This window comes from Phyllostomus hastatus, unplaced genomic scaffold (assembly GCF_019186645.2).
Source record: "Phyllostomus hastatus isolate PE091 unplaced genomic scaffold, TTU_PhHast_1.1 phas_scaffold_585, whole genome shotgun sequence".
NCBI lineage: Eukaryota > Metazoa > Chordata > Mammalia > Chiroptera > Phyllostomidae > Phyllostomus > Phyllostomus hastatus.
The window spans coordinates 4,179,803-4,199,820 of NW_025334037.1; the positions used below are offsets into that span (position 1 = coordinate 4,179,803).

A 20,018-nucleotide genomic window follows, 5' to 3' on the forward strand; every position below is an offset into this window, starting at 1 on the left:
CAGTGCACCAGGCAAAGAAAGCCTGGAACAGCCACCTCCTTTGTCTCGGTGCCAGCACCAAGATGCTTGGCCTTGTCGCAGGATTTGGGAAATGATGCATTGCCTTGCCTGGCATTGCCCAACCTTCAGGGGTTCTTTTGCATTCATGACATGTACCCTGTCTCCTCAACGATGTTTTCATTACCTTGTTTTTAATTTAACCAAGTTAAAACTAAGATTAGGAGACAGTTAATTTCTCAGACTTGGGTGTGATGAAATTAGAACTTCTCCTCAGCAATGTGGTGATGCAGAACTTACAGCGTAAACCAGAGGGCTGAACCATTTACGTTTCCATGCGAACTGAGCCAGGTCCGGTTTTTCGTTCTAAGGGTAACTGAAACAGTGTCATTCTACATTTCTATCCCTTCCAACAGTAATCCCATTGTTGACTGGCATCCAGTGTAGACATAACTGAGAATAACAGTGAGCCCCGAGATCATGTAATCAGGACCAGGGCTTGAACAGGAACAAGCCTGATAATCAGTCACCTGGGCCCCACACATACAAGTTCACTGAATGGCAAGGCTGCTGGCACTGTATGGAGTGCTTGATGCAATTCTCAAAGCAGTCCTGAGGGTGGGCGTTATTACCCTCACTTCATAGATGGGGAATGGCTAGATTTGGTTACAGGGCTATCTGGCACCAAAGCTCAAGTTCTTTGCATGATGCCATGGTGCCTCCCCAAAGAGTGCTGGTCAAGGATGAGGGTTCCTTTCCTTGGCTTGAGATACTTTTGCATTCTCTCCCCCTCAACTGAGCTCCTTTTTCATTGTGTCTGGATTAAGCAGAGAAGGTGAATGGTGGGAGTTATTACTAAGTCTGGAGCTAAACTTGAGTCTACCTCCTGCTTGGGTTCCTCTGGCTTTTCAGGGAAGATTTACTCCCTGCCTCTTATTGTTACCTCTGAAGGGAAAGGGGGCTAGGACCAGAAGGGTGCCTTCCCCCCAACCCTGAGACGTGGCATTAGCTGATCTAAATCCCAGGCATCCTGGTGGAGAGGCATCAAGCACACCTATAAATCACTTGGATCCTCATCTACAATCCTTAATGATGCTAAGCCCCACATCAGAATGAAAGAAAACACTATTGATAATTATAAAATGCTAAATATAGCTCAGTACATTTAAAAGTGAACAATAGTAAAAGCCTTGAAACATTTTTCTTTGATGTGAATGGAGCCTTTGGCATTTGGAAATACAATAAGATGAATTAATTGCTCCTCATTACATGGCAAGTCAGGAGAGGTATGAATGTGCCTTCTCTCCTCGGCATTAGCTGTTGCCTGACCGAAATAGCCCCTTTTGTATTTACTCCTGCTTTCTCTAATAATAAGCAAATTGGAGATCATGGCTAGAAAAATTCAAGTGCCCTTCATCCTTTCTCCAAAACCCTCATAGAGTTTTGTGATGTTTATCCGCTTAGGGGCTACTGCTAATAATTGCAGAGGTCATGTGAATCCACATAGTGCAAGATTAGAAACAGCATCTGCAAAATTACTTCTTAGGAAAATATTCTGTTTTATCTTTTTCTGCAAAAGTGATTTTGCAAGCAAATTGCTGTCTTTCCTTTCTCGCACTATATTTTTATATTGCTAGAAAAAGGACAGTTGGAAGAAACATTTAACAGCTATCAAGAGTTTTGAATCCATGATCCATCTTTTTTTTTACTTTATTTTTCCTGATGTATTAGTAGACTTCCATATGAATAAATTAGATTGGAGTCTTTAAATTCTGAAATGAATGGCCCCTGAATAAACTGTTTGGAATATATTGGTTTAATAGGCTGTTCATTAAAATTTTTATACTTGACAGCTATAATATGGTACATGCAAGCATGTGACCTTTTACATTATTTTTACAATTTGTTTATGGTTAATGCCTACAAATTAGGAGATGGTTGATTCTCCAGAATTACCAACAGCTGGAGAAGCAGAGGAGAGAGGGGAATAAGGCTCCCTTACTATCCAGAAACTGATTCATGACACGCCCTTGAGTTTGAAGAGCACACCACTCCAGCCATGTGCATTTGTAATGTGGCTGCCTTCCTGCCATGCATATTGCATGTAGACATTCCCCAAACATTGGGTACATTTCAACCATTACAAGGAGCAGTCAGCCAAACCCAGAGTTGCAGCAGCAGCCTTGCTGTGCTTCATGAAATATGAAAGCCTGTTTACTTAGTAACAATAACAGTTTGAAAGGCTTCAAGTTGAGGAGTTTATGCTGACACATCTGGCTAGACCCCATGTGGCTGAGGTAGTGAGACCATTGATAGCATGGTGTGCCAGAAATTGGACAGGGAGTTGAGTTGGTACTGAGACATGCACCCCCAGTTACAGTGCTTCATCTGCCCTCATTCTCGGGTCAGGTGGGCCATTTGTTCTTAGCAGCCCATCAACAGTGGTACCCCTGTGTTGTCTGTTTCATAAACAGTTTCTACATTCCAAGTCATGGGCCTGAGTTAGGGTTCAGCTGGAAAAGGAAGGTTTGCCTCATCTCATTCCCCCCACATTCAGCTGTCTTGGCCTCATTCTTTGTAATCTTAGGGATAGAGGGGCATAAAACAAGTAAAAAGGAGTCAGTGTGAAGTTATCCAAGCTTTTTCCTAGGAAACATTTTTCTTGTTCATGCATGCTCATAATGTACACATACACACTCAGTGTTTCCTGTAATCTAAGACATCATAGATGATTACTCAGTATTGACTTAAAACAATTTTTTCAAAATAAAGCAATGTGCTCATCCTTTGAAAATCTCAACTACACCTCAGAAATGTTGGTGTAAAAACAATTTAGAATGAAATTAATATGGTGTACAAAGGTAGCATATACTTTTGAACTTACTTAATCTCCAGTGTTTGGATAGATTAACAACATGCCCTCCCCTCTCCCCCCTGTAGTCTGGGGATATGAGCAGTGAGGTTAGAGTGGAATGTTTAATATCCCAGGATATTAGAATAAAGGAACATGGAGAAGCAATTCACTTAGGTCTGACACTTAGAGTTACAATTTCTTCAAAGCCAGGCATGTATCTCTAGGCCGAAAATGACAATTTAGAGATCCTGCCATTGAAATCTCTCATCTTGGCACCTTCCTTCCCCCCATTTCAGGATAAGTGTGTCCATAGCCAGCCTATCAGCCCTGTTTCTGAGATCTCCCTGGCAGTGCCTATTATTTGCAGGGTTACTTTACATTTTATACCCCTCAAAAAACCTTTAATACTTTCAATTTTCAAATGTATATCATATGTAAAGGAGAGATGTTATAAAATTAAAGGAGTAGTCAGAGTTCCTCTGCCACAAAAGGTAGGAAATCACTGGTACAGATATTTTAGTCCATTTGCAGAAAATTGCCTATTCTCAAGTAGGTAGGTCAAGTGCAGAAAGAACCTCTACTTGAGATACAATTTCCTCTCCATACTTGGCTTTCTCTCTATTAGGATAGGCGGCCAAGTGCTGCCCAAATTTTAACATTCTGCTGTCTTTTCACTAGCAGTTTTTTGGCTATATGTATTAAGATGTATTTGCTTGGGGCAGAACTCAGTCATAGCTACAAATACTTTTAAAACCAGAGGAGCTTTAGTTTAGAGAATAAATTGCAAATCTTGATTTTGTAGAAAATTAGAGAGTCTTAAATGATTTGCCCAAGGTAATACAACCCATTGATGCCAGGCTGAGGCAGGTACAGAACCAGGTCTCCAGACCCCTGGCGAGTGGACCTTTTCCTGGCGTAGAGCAAGTTGGTGTGATAGAAGCTTTGATTCGCTCTCTTGCTTTCGAACTTTTGTTTTCATCCAAGTACCTCATGGAATGATGGATAATAAGAGAGTCAGACTTTATTTAACAAAAGAAAAAGGCCATGTTCTGAATCTGTGACATAAACAGCAACGCTGGTGACATTTCTCCCTTCCTCATGGACTGATTTCCCTGTTAAAAAAGAAAAGCATCAAACTTTCGTGAATGTTGGGAAGAACTTTTCAATCAGCCTAGCAAAAGGAAACAGATCCAGCAAACTTGAATAGCATGGGCTGTGGAGATGTAGGGAACTCATTTCCACTGGGACCTGGGCGTCCGGTTCCCGAGTCCCTCCACCAAGTGCACCAGACAAACGCCCTCTGTATCTGGGCAAGTAGCTTTGCCCTTGTCATCAGCATTTCCTAAACACAGAACTCTCTGGTCTGAGACGGGCCCCACCACGTTCTTCTGGAAGAGGCCCAAGCCCACGGGTCTTCTTGAATTTGAGTCAGCCAGGCAGGCAGGAAGTCTGGGCTGCCATTTTCCCAGCTGCCCTAGCCTGGGCCCTAGAGAAGTTGTAAGGCACGCCCCCTGTTGGGAAAGGCTCCAGGGGGGGACATACCTCCTCCATTCAGTTTCAGAAATCAACTTGAGGACCTTTATAACCTCTCATTAGAGATGAAGTGGCTTGGGGGCTGGCCTCCAAAGTGACTGGTCCTAAGAGAAACCAGCAAGTTTGTGTTGACAGAGAAGGTCCTGTCAACAGAGAAGGGGGTTGATTGTGACCAGAGCCATGTTTTTCTGCTTGTCATACATGGGCTCCCCCTGCGTAGGTGATGGGGCAGGCGGCCGGTGAAGCCTCAGGACCGGCTGAGAGTAGGCTGACTGGTGCCGAGAGCTGTGCGTGTGTTGCTCTGGGGCTCCTGCACATGCTCTGTCAGTTTATCATAAAATTCCACAGACGTCCAAGATTTGTCTTTATTCAGTGTCTGAAATGTTTTAGAGCTTTTTAAAAAAGTTATCAGAGGAAGCTAGCTTTAGGTGAGAGCATTGAGCAGATGAACAAATGTAGCTTCCACTCAAAGAATAACATCTGACCAAAGCCCCATCTGTGGCAAAAGCCTCACTCCAGTCACCTGTGGTCCTTCCGTTGGGGACCAGGAATCCTGCAAGGCTGGGCCCTGATGGTGTCCTTCAGCTGTAGCCTGTGACCCGTAGATGCTCAAAATGATCCCTGAGAGCTGTGCCACGAGGTTTATTAGTTATTCGGTTAACAGCCAAAGAAATATATGAAATATTGTAAAATGTATACAAGTGTCAGGCTCTTTTTCAAGGGTTAATAGAAACTTTCTGAAAATTCACATTGTGTTCCTGGCCGTTAGTGGGGCAAAGTGGTGTCTGTGCCACTTTGGTCTTTCGTAGAAAACCCTAGTAAATACCTTGTAGGCTTTGATTTGTTTTTTAACTTCCCCTTTTGGCCTTGCCTTTGGCACTTCTGCATGTTTATTCATTATCTTTGGGTAAATCTGTACGTTTTGACGCCACCTCTCTGCTGATGCTCAGTGTCTTACCTGAGGCTTCCCTTGGCCTTCACTCACTCTCTGGCTCTGAACGGCAGCTGTGGAGGGCGCACTCTGTTTCTGATGTCACCTTTTCTTTCTGCTTTCCTGGATTCTGGGGGCAGGTAGATTATGGGCTTTCTACTAGCAGCCAGGAACCTTGACATGTTTTCCAAGCATGAAGCTCTGCCTGTGTCATTGGGGCCTGTCCCCCACCGGGGCTGTGGCCATTTCCCCCATCTGTCCTGGGGAAGCCACAGAGGCAGCTCGGAGGAGGTGGGGGTAGTGTTTGGTAGTTGCAGTTGTCGATAATTGCCCTTCTAGATAGTTACATGGGTCGTACATTCTTCCTAAAATGTGAAAAAACCCACACTCCTACCTATTTGATTATAGCTATTGTGTGTTTATATGCATATATATTTTTTAACTGAAGAAAAATAACACTGCTTTTGTACGCAATCCTTTTAACAAATTGTTTATTGTTGTATCCAGGTGACGAGCATGGTAAGTATTTTCACCACACTGAGTATTCTGTATTTTAGCTGTGCTTGGCAGACTTTTTGGCTAGCTTTGTGTTATCAGCCTTGGCTTTTTTAGAAAAGACCCATTTAGGGAAAGGAGAAACTTCTTACCTCGTAGCATCCTCTCTGTCCTCAGCTATAGAAGGAACCCATGGAGCCTTATACCCACGGCGGGGACACCTGAGAGAGCATGCGCCCCACCAGCATGCTGCTTGGCCCCGTCACCGCCCCCAACCCCACCACCCGCACCCACCCCGCTGTTTCTGAGCCTCCCCGACCAGGCATCTGCCAGGGCTTCCAGGCCTCGCATGAGTGACTCCAGAAGCTCCTGGGACTGTGGCCCCTTGATGGCACACACTGTCCAGGCCTCCCCACACCCTGGGGCTCCCTGGGTGCTCCCTGGGGCACGACCCACCCCAGATCCACGGTCGTGCCCCCACCCCATCTACATGCTTAAAGCAGGGCCTTTTTTCCCTTGAGTGTGTTAAGTAATTGGAGAAATCTCCCTTTGGAAGCCGGAAAAATAAATAACTTTGTTCATTTTTCTCAGAGGCTTCCCGTTCTTTTGGAAAATGTATTAACAAAAAAAAATTTTTTTAAGCCTTGCCACTGGGTGTCCTCAGTAAATGTGCAGAGTTACAGTGGGTTCCGTGTGTTTAGCCTTCTGGCCGTGTTTATTTATCCGTGCATGTTTGCTTTTTTGGCCTCTTTTGTGGCTCTGTATTTTAGTCCATGTGCTCGTGTCTGTGCTATGTAAGCTGCCTGGTAGCCGTGCGTGTGTATTAAGTCTGTGTGTCACTGTCACCTTCAAGGATCAGACTGCAAAGGATAAGGCCCTTCAGCACATGGCCGCCATGTCGTCAGCCCAGATCGTCTCGGCCACTGCCATTCACAACAAGCTGGGGCTGCCTGGGATTCCACGCCCCACCTTCCCAGGGGCGCCGGGGGTGAGTCACAGGCTGCATCTAGGAACGGTGGCCTTTGGGACATGGGGTCACCATGGGCCGGTATGAAGCTGTCCACCTGGCGCTTTTCACAATTGGGTCAGGTGTAAGAGAACCACCTTGTGGTGAGCTGATAATGGGTGCACAGAGGGGAAAGGAAGGAAGGAAGCAGGGGACAGGGAGTGAGAGTGAGAGAGTGGACAGGGGAGGGCCTTAGTCCCTGAAGACATTGAGTCCCGTATCACTTTTCTGGTGCCCCTCTGGGTTGTGATCTGTATCTTTTTTTCCTAGCCCTTGATCTTTGTTCCTGTGTCCTCAGGTCACTTTACGATGGCTAGCTCCTAAAGGGACAAATAATTCTATTAACATTTTCATTTTGCACCTACAAGGGCAGAGAAGCTAAATGCCATTGTCCCATTTAATCCTTATAATAATCTTAAATGCCTCTTATTGCTACTTCCATTTTACAGATGAGAAGACCAAGGTTACTTAGTAATAAAACAAGAGTTTGGATAATGTGATCATAATCACCTGGATAGTGATGTCAGAACTCAAACCCAGGGTGCTGTGACTTCCTTTATTGTAGTGCTTCCTCCAGCAGGGGGTTGGGGGTCAGCAGGTACCAAGAGCCCCAGGAAAACTCACAGCAAAGGAGGTGTCTGCTATTTGGAGCTCGTGGCTGGCCTCTTGTTCTGAGCTTTGTCCTCTCCCTGACTGGGCCCTCCCTCCATGCTATGAGCGGTGGAGACAGAATGTTACACATGGTGCGGTATAGAGTGGGGAAGAGAAGGATGGGTGGTGGGTTCATGGATAGGGCAGTCAGATGAAATACTCAGGAACGCTCTGCAGTGCGCCCAGATCTTTGCCATGTGTCAGGAGAACACGGAAGCTGCTGCCTGGTCCCTGCCTTCAAGGTTATCTGGAAGAGGAGCTAGAGGGAGCCCTGGGTTGCCAGGCCAAGGCCATAGGCTGTGATTTTATGTGCAGCAGTGACCACATCTGCATTTAGGGAGGGTCACTGCAGCTGGTGGACGATCTGAACCCGCTATCTTTAGCAGAGGTTGCAATGTGTACACATCCTGAATTGTGCTTTGAAGTGAACTCATAATGCTGAAGCCTCTTGCATTTTGTCTTCCAGTTCTGGCCGGGAATGATACAAACAGGGCAGCCAGGATCCTCCCAAGAGTAAGTCACAGCCCCCATTCACTGACGACAAGGGGCTGGTCCCAGCCCCCCACCGCTCCGGTGGTGTTTTCCTGGGATAAAACTGCCTCAGAGCTTGGAGGGAAAGAAAGATTTAGCCTGAGATCACCAAAGTCCTCTCCTGTTGTTATCCACTGAAGCCAATGGCAGGGAAAAGATGGCTCAGATCCTGGAGACATGTAAACATACCTCCTATCTTAGATTTAGTGGTCATCTAGCTGGAAACAGGACTAGGATTCCTGTCCCTTCGTGGCTCTGAAGGTCAAAGTCTAGGGTCTTCCTGAGAAGTGCCTGTCTGAGAGCGAGGGCGGTGGGGGTGATTCTGTAGCCCATTCCATTCTATCTTTCCCTGTGGTGTGGCAGCTAACAGAAAATCCCACTGATGCTTTCAGAGCCCAGAAGATGAGGGCAGTCTGGGATGAAAGCAGAACAGAAATCCTGCTGAGATATTCTCAAAAGAACATGAGCTATTTGGCTTAGAGAAGGGGAGCCTGACTCGTGTCCCAAACCTTGCCTGGAAATGGTGACCTCTAACCTCGGTCTCTGCAGGGATGAGATTTCAGAGGAAGGTGCCTGGCTCATCCCACTGAGCAGGCGTGAGCTTGGTGGTTTTGTCCCCAGCAGCCTGCTGGCCCCTCTCAACTGGAGAGAGTAACCCTCTCAGTCTTGATGGAGTTTTGCCTGGGCTATGCCCCCAACTTGCAGGCAGCATCCTTAAAGTAGGGAGGATCCAGGTTGGGTCCCTAGCCCCAGGAGGCCAAGGCCAGAACTGAGGCGTAGCTGCTACTACAGCTGCCATTTCTGACTCTCTCCGTCTTTCTGTTCCCAGCGTCAAGCCTTTTGTGCAGCAGGCGTACCCCATCCAGCCAGCGGTCACAGCCCCCATTCCAGGTGAGTCTTGTGGGGCTCCCTCCCACTTTGTTCCACAGCTGCATGGCCCCTCTTCTTTGCAGACCTATGACTGCCCCCTTCTCACCCTCAACTTGCTTAAGGCAGGTATTACCCTGGCACATAGGAGGGTCATGTAGGTGTCCCCTCCCAGGTCCTAATTCCTGTGAATCATTCCCTCAGAGCTCCTCACATTTGTTTTTAAGGAATCAGGGAGCCTGGTCACTTTCACTCAGCACTCTGGGTCATCCTGGGAAGGGGAAGTTGCTGTGGTTCCTTCCTCATCATTAACAGGCTGAATTGGGCAATACAAGTCCTGAGAGCAGATAGGATTTCAGTCACCTTTTCTTAGATAAGTAGGCTTCAATTCCTAGTACCCTTTCTTTATAGGAGAGCTCACACGGAAGCCCAAAGTAGAAAACAAGTGTCTGCCCGGCCCTCAGCCCCACCCGCCACCCCGCACAGGTGCATGTAGAATTACTTGGTGGAGCTGCTGTCCGTTACAGAGGCCCAACACTTAAAATGCCCTCTGCTCCATACCGGGGAGCATTCTGAGAGAGTGTCCTACAGTGCTGGTGACTGTGGCCTTGGGAAAGGAGGTAGAGACCAGAAAGTGTCTGGCAGTTCCCATCTCTTCAGTCAGTCTCGTCTTGGTCCCCAGCTAGGCCCCTGTGTCTGGGATTAGGTGACCTCATGCCACAGCCCACAACACGAGCTGATGTTGGCTTTACAAGGAGCTGTATGCATCCAGCTTCTCCAGGACACTGCTTCTGGGATTCCAGGCCGAATCTCGCCCCTCCCTGACTTAGCTCCACTACAAGACACTGCTGGAGCAGCTGTTGGCCTTTCCTGCCCCATTGTGGGCCCGAGGCCAAGGGGAGGCGATTGGCCAGCGGTAAAGGTGACAATTGGTCTTCCAGGGTTTGAGCCTGCGTCAGCCCCAGCTCCCTCGGTCCCTGCCTGGCAGGGCCGCTCCATTGGCACAACCAAACTTCGCCTGGTGGAATTCTCCGCTTTCCTCGAACAGCAGCGAGACCCAGACTCGGTGAGTGTGCCCAGAGGTGTACCTTGAACCTAGAATTTGCTGTTCATTCCCATTCATCTCTGCAGTCCTTTCCACTGAGTGAACACAGACCTGGGGAGGGAAAACCAAGCAGCCTTTCAATTAAGTAAAAGGTATTTCCATTGACAAATATGTAGAAGTTAGAGCTGGAAGTTATGATGCTTTGGGCCTGAAACTCTAGGGAATACTGGTGCTGAAGGGCAGGGGCTTAATAGGCTCTTGCATTTGGTAAAATTAACATTTATTGCACCTTGCCACATGACTGGTACATGGCAAAGCTATTTACCTGTATATACACCATCACACTTTATCCTCACCAAAGCCCTATAAGGGCAGGTGCTGTGTGATGAAGAAACAGAGGTTATGAAATTTTCCTAAAGTCACATGGTTAACATCTGATGGATTAGAGATTCAAACTTACATCTTTAAAACTCACACCTAACATTTAGCCATTATTTGATACTGCCTTTCCAAGTCTATATTTTCTCAAGATAGTGAGTTACCCTCCTTAGGGAGAGGTAACAAGGTGATACTTTAACAATTTGATATAAAGTGCAATGCACTGTAATATCATAAATACCAGTAAGGTTGGCATCTGGACTCTGCTGGTTGTGTCCCTCACCCCGATGGGAGCACCCATCGCCCCACTGTTTCCCAGTCAGGCCCATCATTTCCCATACATGGGTGAGCCTCCCTTCCTTCCCGCTCAGCAAGCCCAAGACCCCCTTCTCACTCCCACTCCTTGACTGTGAGTATGAGCACTGCATCTGTGTGTGGGTGAATCCAAGGCAAAAATTGAAGAAATCGTGAGTTTGTCTTTGGGGTCTTCACCAACTCCTTTCCGCATTCTGTCTCACCCACCTTGCTGCCCTCCAGAACCACCAAAAGCCATAGGTGCCGTGCGTCTGTGTATCTGCTGCCTTGCTGTCATTCTGTTAACAGGAAAAAGTGTCATGAATGATTTTGCCATCTGTCGTAAATACCTCAGATACTGAACAAACACTACGTCTTCTGGTAGTATTTGCACTTGAGCTTGGTGGAAAGCCTCCGATGATAATAGGACAAGGGAGGCAACCTGGGCAGAGGGGCTTCCACCAGCCACCACCAGAGAAGACACTCGGGGCAACCAAGTGTGGCCCACCAACATTTCTGTCTATGAGCTGTTCGCCAGGAGCTGGTAGAAAAACAGAGCCTGCTGCAAAAATAGGGGAAAATGAAGATGTAAAGTCGGTCATGGGGCTATCAAGGCAGGCATAGGAAGATGAGGTTATTGAAACAGGGAAGAGAAAGCCGACTAGATCCCTCTTCTCAACTGGCCGAGTGGTTTGTGGGAAGGGCGGTGGCAATGGCTTGAATCCCTGTCTGGTGGCATTGAAATACACAAGATCACCTTCCCAACTCCAGGCTGCCGCCTCCTTCTAAGAAGTGTGGAGGGTTTTTTGGCTGAAGGCATGACTGGCCAGATGATGCTTTTGCTTTTCATAATTCTTGTTTGTATAACACCTCATTGCCTGCACAGTATTTGGTCATTGGTCATTTTATTCTGTCCTCATAGTACCAGTGAGATAGGTTCTGTTTCCCAATTTCATAGGTGAAGAAACTGAGGCCCAGACTCACTGAGTAACTGACTGAAGATGCTTAGCCAATGAGCAGCGTGACCAGGAGCCAAAGTCTATTTCAGTATATTCTTTTACACTGCTGTAAACCACCCCCATTATGAAGGTGTCTTGAACTGCTTATGCAGTCTGTGTATCCACTACATGAACAAATCTTTCTTGTTGCTTGTGAACTTTTTTCCCTAGGAATAAAACTCCAAGGCACTGGGAAGTAAAAATCCCAAGGTGGTAGTTGTTTCCCTGGGTAAAAAGATTATAGAATGTTTAATCAAAATAAACAAAATTCTTTTTTAATTGAGAAGCCCGTGGCAGCCCCTCGCTGTGACGGTCCCTCCAGTTATGGACCCGTAGAGCCCTGAGTGCCCAGTTTCTCTTGTGGTTACTGTTTGTCAGGCTTCCCTCTGTGAATCCCCGATAGACTCTTTCAGTATGTTCTCTAATTGAATACGTGGCCCCGGACCAAGGAGGGTCCGGTCCTGACCACAGTCATTCTCCTCCCTGGTGGAAGTTATGTCTTGTGAGGAGACTCGCGTGAAGCAGTAATCACAATGGAGGTCATTGTGAAGTGCGGTGACTGCAGGGAAGGAAGAGTATTGAAAGCTGGGAGTGAATAACATGGAACAGCTTCCTTGAGGAGTAACCCTCACACTGAGGGGTAGGGGATTATTCGGAATGGGGAGGCATGAAGGAGAACATGCCAGGGGTGATGCCTCTGAGATATGAAAGTAGTTAAGTGGAAGTTGGTGGATAGTTTTAAAGGCAGGGCCCACCAAGTCCTTGGAGTGGGGTCTATAGCTAATGTTTCATGCACACGCAGGATTATACATAGCAATCTGAATGGTTCCACTTGACTGGAACCCTGATGAATGAAAGGGTTTGGCTCTATAGCTTGGCCTCTTAACACATGACTTCAACAGTCCTATTATACATGGAAGGCCTGGTGTGAGTCACCGCCATTGGGCCTCTTGAAAAAAATAATTACATTTTAAGGGACACAAGATGGGGACTGAGAGAAATTGGAATGCAACCAACAAATACTTTTGTAAGAAATTGATTGATTTTTAGAGAGAGGAAAGGAGAAAGAGAGAAGCATCGATCTGTTGTTCCACTTATTTATGCACTCATTGGTTGATTCTTGCATGTGCCCTGACCAGGGATCAAACCTGCAACCCTGGCGTCTGGGGAAGAGGCTCTAACCAAGAACCTGGCCAGGGCATCAAGTCCTTTTTAGACACTGCACACCAGCCCCTGTGTCAGGTTTTAGGGATGCAAAAGCAAAGGAAACTAAGTCCTTATTCTTGTGGAGCCTCCATTCTACTAGAGAGAACAAACAGTAACCACCCAAACAAGTATACACACACACACAGAATGTGAGGTGATCCTGGGTGCTCATGTGGAATAATGCTCCTTCTTCACAGTTGAAAATCACTTGCTCTTTAGATTACAAAAGTATAATTTCAGAAAATGTCATGTATATGTTGATGGCTCTGGCTTGTTGCAGTCTGATTTTAAGTTGTGTCTATCAGATAATTCCAGCCAAAACCATGCCACTGTCCTGAAATTATTTTACTGAGTCACAACACCAACCTCACTTATTAATGTCACAATGTAATACTCCTGTGTTACACACCCCTATTTTGCATTGATTTTTAAAAATGAGTTCAGGTATACAGAAGAATTCATGGCAGAGTGTGACCAGTACATGTATTTGATTTTAGTGGAAATACAAGGGTGCTGAAACAGGGCAGTTGTGGTGGAGGAAGCAGGGGACCCTTGTGGGGGGAAGGTGATTGACAAATTGAAATGAGGGAGAATTACAAAAATTGTTTACAGCATTTCGGCAGTGTCTTAAGCACCAGCTTCTCAGGTTATGTAATAGGCACTTTATTTTGCAAACAGAAGGTGCTGTCACCATGAACGTGCAATGGCACTTCAGGACCAAGGTCGCACTGAAGCACTTGTAGCATGTGGAACGTTTCTTTGGCTCTTGGGCTTTTTGTGCCTTCTGAGACTGATTTTACTATATTTTGTTCCAACTATAGACAAATTTAAAGTAACTTAAAAATTCATCTGGGATATTTAAACTAAGGTGGATATACTAAAACATTTAACATCAAACATTAAGCATGTTTCTTTGATAAGGAAGCCCACAAGGTGACAAATAATCAAAGGTCCCTAAACAGATTCAGCTCTGTGTTTGGAGTCTGTAGATCTTTGTCTGCATACAGGCACGCACACACATTTCTCCCTACTTCCTGTAGTGGCTTAGGCTCATTGGAATCATGGGGTAACAGATAGTGCTGGCAAAAAGCCAATAAATAAATCGATGAGCTGGAGGCAATGCTAACTATTTTTCACTAGTGATTTCTTCTGTCCTCATCACAGCCTGATGAGGTAGGTAATTTTATTCAATTCTCCAAGAAGAGGCTTGGAGAGATTGCTGTCTTGCAGGTAGCCAGTGTCTGGGGCCAGGTTTGAACCTTGTGGTTGTACTATTTCCCAGCAGTACATAAGCATGAGCAACAAAACCAAGAGGAGGACCTAGTTTGCCTGGTTCCAGGGTGGCCTCCCTTAGTTACCACCGTTCCACAAATTCATTCTTCAGGTTACCACAGAGGCCATCATTGCCACCACTGAAGACTTCTACATGACTCTGCCACCCTTGGCATTGGTAGTACTGGTAAGAGGGCCAGCAGTAGTACCACCTGTGGAGAGAGCCAACACTGTGCACTTACCTTATACATGGCCTGCCCAGTGTTAGGCAGGCAGCTGACGTTGGAAATGGGCTTTAGATCCAGGTCTGCTGATTCCACATCCTGAGATTGTAACCAGAGTATATGTGGTCTGTCCATTTGTGGGCAATGAGTCGAGTAGCCTGTTTTATAGCCTGTAGCTGGTTGTAATCTGTAAGGAGCTACAAGCAGAATTATCTGGGGGATGAGCGCCCCCTGCTGGCTCTGCATCAAGTATGAACCAGATGGCAGCGTTTCCCCAAGTCAATTGTTTATGTTGGTGGAGAACCAGCAAGTCAGTCCCTCTGTTACCTTTGGCTCCACTAGAAGCTAAGAGAAAAACAGCAGAGGGTGAAGAAAGGAAGATCTAAAAAACTAAGACGATTTTAGAAGTGGTTAGTAGTGCTTGAAAATACACTTTCTACATGATTTCAGTGTTGCATATCAAGGGACTGCAAATGTTACGTGTAAGATCCTCCACCTGTGGTGGGCCATGTAAAAGTGCCTTGGCTGTAATCAGGGCCCAGTTCCTGGAGACTGAGTTAGCAGCTGCTGATTGAGACTGACGAAAACCTGAGCTTGGTGAGCTGTAAGCTGAATCCTGTGTGTGCATGGGGAGTGGTTTCCCTGATAAAGCCTAGCGGAATTCCTCCACCCCCACCCTGGGACAGGACAGGTTCCTCCAGCCCCCACAGCTCAGCCACTTCCTGCCCCACAGCTGGCAAAGCCCTGCCGGGTCAGATTGCCCAGGCCCAGGCTTTTATGTTCAGTGCCTGTCATGGTCTGGATGCCAGAATAAGCAGGACCATGTACAGGAAGAGAGTGTGTGAGTGTTGGGTTAGGTAGGAGTTACACAGCCAGAGAAGGGAAAACCTTGGCATAGAGAGGGAGGGACAAGGAGATCGTCTCTTTAGGTTTTGAAAAAGCACTGTCTCGCCAAAGATGGAACAGTAACAAACCTGAACAGGGAAGGCACATCCAGCTCCTAACAAACACTTTGCTATATTATGCAGTACTGATCATCGCCAGCACTTACCCACCTGTGTGATAAGCACTGTATGCCAAGCATGCTGACACGGGTACTGTTGCCATGTACAGTGTATCACTGGAGGAACAGAGGCTCGGAAACTTTAGGGTACTTTATCAAGGTCCACCCCCAGGGAGTGGCTGTGCCAAGGTTTGGCCCTACTCTGCATTCTTAACCACTGCTCTGTAGTTTTGGGGAAACCAAAAAATTATTAAAACGTAAAAACAACTGCCTTCTATAGCATGCGTCCCCCAAGCACAGGCTGCCTGTAGGAGGGCCCTTCACATGGGGGTGAGAGTTGGGCTGGGATTTCTCTGAGCTCCCTTTCCAGTATGTGGTTCTGTGTGTCTTCTTCGGGTTTGGGGCGAGGCACAGGAGAAGCCAGGGATGTTCCCACTTGGACCTTAGAACGTATCTCCTGCTGTGCTCTTGTGATGACACATTCATTGTAGTTGAATGAGGAAGGCAGTATTGGAGTTCTTACCAGCAGTACAGGATTCAGGACAATGACTTCGCAGCTCAGCCTGACTTCAGTTGGCAAGTGGGCATATTAGGGCCACTCTCACTGTATTGCTGTGACAGTTGCAGTTAGCAACATCCCGGGCCTATTGAACACTCCAGATGTGTTTTTGGAACTTTGAATGTCTTGGAGAAACGTAGCAGGAGATTGGGCCAGACCAATGGAGGGACCTGACTTGGGAAGATCTGCTCCCCAGGTGGTTTGGACTCTATTGGAACTCAGGTGGGAGCCAGAATTTTTTTTTAATTAATTTTTTTTTAGTAGCTTGTAAATTCGTGTGATCCAAAATCTGTAAGCATAAAAGAATGGAGGGGGATTTCACTACTTTCTCATTCCTATCCCACCCCAAATAGGGAATCACTGTTGCTAGTTCCTATGAATCTTTCCAGAGATTTTAATATACATACAATATAATATGAACATGTATTCCTCCACCTCACCCCCCTTTTAAAGAGAAGATGTGGTCTGATACGGGCTGCAGGAAGATGATGGCTGCAGCAGGTCAGAGAACGGGCTGGAGCTAGGGAAACAACATCACTGGTCCAGGAGATGGGTGACAAGGGCCAAACAGGGCACAGGCAGTGGCCAGGGGGATAGACATTGTGTTGGTAACATTAAAAGGTCTTAGGGATTAATTAGCTGTGGAGGAAGAGGGTGCTGGAAATGACTGAGTTTTTGAGACTGCGGATGGTGGTGTGATTTGAAAAGTTATGGAGCAGAGAAGAGAGCAGACTGCCTTTGTGATAACACTATTCCTTTTGTCCTCAAAAGAAACCCATGGAAATGGATATTGGAAACACAGACCTTCAGCAAGTTTAAGTAACAGCCCAACACCCAGCTCATAGATGGCAGGGTTGGATAGTTGAACTTTGTGCTAACGCAGAGCCCATGGTTTGAAGAAGCTGGGGAAGCGAGTAGCAATCACCAGCGGTTAAGGAGATCTTACCATGTCCTAAGTGCTTCACCAGGTATTATTTCTAAGCTACTTAGAAATAAAGATAAGAGGCCAGGACATCCCAGGCAGCAAAACCCCCTGCCTCCAGGCTGAGGACCTGCCATAACCCAAGCCTGGGCACCCTTCAGGAATTCTCTCCTCCTGGGGAACTCATATCAAGTGCCCTTACTTTCCTCTTTCTCCAAATGTCCTGACCACCTTCCTTCACTGGCTGCCACCTGTGAAATAATAAGCTTTGTTTTCTCCACTCCCCCAGATAATGCATGAACATTATTCTCTGTGATGTTTATGGAGCCCTCTGGACATGAAGGAGTAAGGCCTTAATCTTCACAGCCTGAGCTAGCCCATTGCTCCCGGTTAGAGTGGGCTGCATTGAGGTTATGCAAATACATCCTACAGATAACCTCATTCTTTTCCGTAAAGGCATTTGGTCAAATGTGGGCCCAAGCATGATTTAATCTTCATGTCTTTATAGCTTCTTTCAAAGGCAATTCACAGATCAGCTAGAATTCCTTCATTAAACCACAGATCCTGGCTCTGCTTTGGAAAATGTGACCAGCGCAGCTCTAAGGAAATATGACATTGATGAGGCCTGTGGCAGAAAGAAGGATGGGTGGTTTGTATGGGGTGTAGATGGGAGAAATAAGGAAACAAGATCAGAAGCAAGGTTGAAGCTCCAGATTGCCAGGAGGGTCCTTGCTGGTGTCCTGGACAAGACCAAGAAGGGCAAGGTTTCTCTAGAGAAGCTTCCGAGCACTGCACTGGATGCTGAGGCTGATGCAACATCTCAGAGTAGGGTTCTGTATTTATGGGAAACAGCTGTTTGGGCAGATCTGGTTTCTGGTCCTTTAGAAAAGAGGTTCCTCTACCCCAGTTCATAGCTTGTGTGTGGATCTCATTAACAGGGAACCTTCAAGCCAGCATCTATACAGCTCCTTATGGCTCACACAGAATCGTCATATTTACTGTTTCATTTGACCTAGACATCGACCCCTGGAAATGAGTCAGCCAGGTGTCATCCCTGTGTTCAGAGGAGGAAGCCAAGGCCCAGAAAGGTTAAGCAACTTACCTCAGGTCACACAGCTCAAAACCAATAGAGCCTCGATTCCAACCCATGTGTTGTCAATGTCTGTATCCCATGTTTCGAATACATGGTCAGAAAGCACACTTGCCTTCTAGGTTCTCAGAGGAAGGCTGCAGCTGTTCTGATGGTTGGCTATGCCCAGTGTTTGTGCTGCTCCCAAGTTTTTTTCGTACATTCTACCAAGTGTGGGCTTCCATTCCAGCAGGTCGTGGGAGATGAAGTGTCTTTTCGTGACTGCTGATGGCTCCCTGTGGTGTGGTATGGTCCCCCCCGCCCCCCATCATGCAGGACTGCCCAGCTGTCCTGTGGGCTCATCCATGCACCTCTGGCAGCAGCAGTGGATGGTTTGCTCTCAGTGCCTGAGCTGCTCTGGGCACTCACCCTCTTTCTTCATACCATTTGGGGATGAGGCAATTGAAAGCATCTGGAAATCTGAGTTTTATGGACATTTCACAGAGGCCGCAGCCAGGTTCCATCTGCTTTCCTTGGCAGGTCAGCACCACACCCGCTTGCCTTCCTGGTTGCGGTTCCTGCACTCGGCCACTGGCCCTTACAGCTGCACTTGATGGGGAAGATGCACCTCTTTCTAAGAAACAGCAGCCCCTCTACAGAGATGGTGGTGGGACTGGGAAGTGGGGGTGCGGGTGGTACACTCTGGTGTGAGATCTGGGAAGGAAGGACTGACTTGCTTCTAGTTTCTTGTTTCTCCTGTTTCTTTCTGGGAAGGGCACAGGGAAGGGATGAAGCGGCACCTGGGACAGATGACTAGAACAGGGCTGGTGTCTCTGAGCAGTCAGGTGAGGACAGAGCCTATTGGCGGAGGAGTGCAGAATAGCCCCTCCAACCCCCAAGTCATACCAGGACCTGAGTATGCAGGTCACTTTCCTTGGCTTGGCTCTACAGCCACTGCTTGGGGTCATCACAGGTTGCGCAGGCTGCCCTGGGAGTGTCTGGAGGGATAGTACTGGCAGGAGCGTGACAAGAAGCAACTGTAGGTGATTTGTCCTTGTTCTGTTCCAACTTGTACATTATCATCCCTTGACATGAGTTATTTGTCTTGCTTTCTTTAAATTCCTAAGTGGATTATAATTTCTCTCTTGGTATTATTTGACAGCAGTCATTTTTCAAGGTTTTACTGCGTTCTTCAAATACTTGGAATTTTTGGAACAAGTTTGGGAAAAGACCGCCATCTTCAGGTCAGATAATGTACTGCAGCGCCAAGGCATGTCCTAGGGAGCAGTTTGGATGCCAAGGACTAGCAGATTTATAGGACTTTTCCTTCCTGTTCCACAAAAAGTGAACTGCCTCATCAGAGGTCTCTGGAGTAAAATGTATTGGCAGTACTTTCAAAAAAGAGAAAAGAACGAAAATAAAACCCCAGTGGCTACCGTGGGAGTTGTGTTTTCCTGGTTTGTCTCATTTGCGGTGATGGGCCGCCCAGGCTGCCCTGTGAGGACAGATTTTTCAAGGCTCAGAGGGGCTCTGATGTGCCTGAGGGGAGCGCGGCTTCGGGGCCGGGGCCAGGGCTCTCCAGGCCCCATGTGCACATCTCCGCCTTCTCGGCCACCCTATGTTATAGTGGCTAATGGCAGTGTCGGACCAGCAGGGGTGTGTCTGAGACTTTCCTGTCTTTGTTTCTGCTTTAAATTTTAGTATTTCCATTTTGTTGCTCTGAGGACAGCCTAAATTTCAAATGATCTCTTCCAACATAAAGAAGCATCATGATTACTTGGGGAAATAGTAATAGCAATAATAATAATAAATGATGTCCTTGGTATAGCATATGTATTTTCCATGCATTATCTCATTTAATCCTGTGACACTCCTTTGAGATAGTGACTTTCCTTATCCCTTATTACAAGTGTGGAAAAGGCAGCAGAGAGGGCTGGAATTGCTGTCCCAGATGACTCAGCGAGACAGTGGTGCCAGCCCCAGGGTTCAGACCAAATCCCGTCTGACTCCAGAGTCTGTTTTCGAGGTCAGCTCTCCTCTCTGCAGCCTCCCTCAGCAGCAGAGAGGAGAGCCAGGAACCAGGAGAGAGAGTGACCTCTTAGAACAGCCTCGGGGGAGGAGGAAAGTCCCTTGTGAAACCCCCGGAGTAGCTCAGTAACCCATTACAAGTAACTTTCTTGAGT

The 20,018-nt window shown here is 46.9% G+C and overlaps 1 protein-coding gene across 11 annotated transcripts in view; it reads left to right on the forward strand.

Moving 5' to 3' along the window:
• Positions 1-20,018, forward strand: part of TEAD1 (TEA domain transcription factor 1) — a 247,793-nt gene that overhangs the window by 179,149 nt on the left and 48,626 nt on the right. For 8 of the 11 annotated variants that reach the window (XM_045825358.1, XM_045825359.1, XM_045825360.1 and 5 more), the window contains 5 exons: positions 5,823-5,834; positions 6,664-6,798; positions 7,934-7,980; positions 8,828-8,889; positions 9,807-9,931. In XM_045825358.1, the coding sequence (XP_045681314.1) occupies positions 5,823-5,834; positions 6,664-6,798; positions 7,934-7,980; positions 8,828-8,889; positions 9,807-9,931 (381 nt within the window). The remainder of the gene's footprint in view (positions 1-5,822; positions 5,835-6,663; positions 6,799-7,933; positions 7,981-8,827; positions 8,890-9,806; positions 9,932-20,018) is intronic. The other 3 variants (XM_045825350.1, XM_045825355.1, XM_045825354.1) reach the window with 1 other exon arrangement.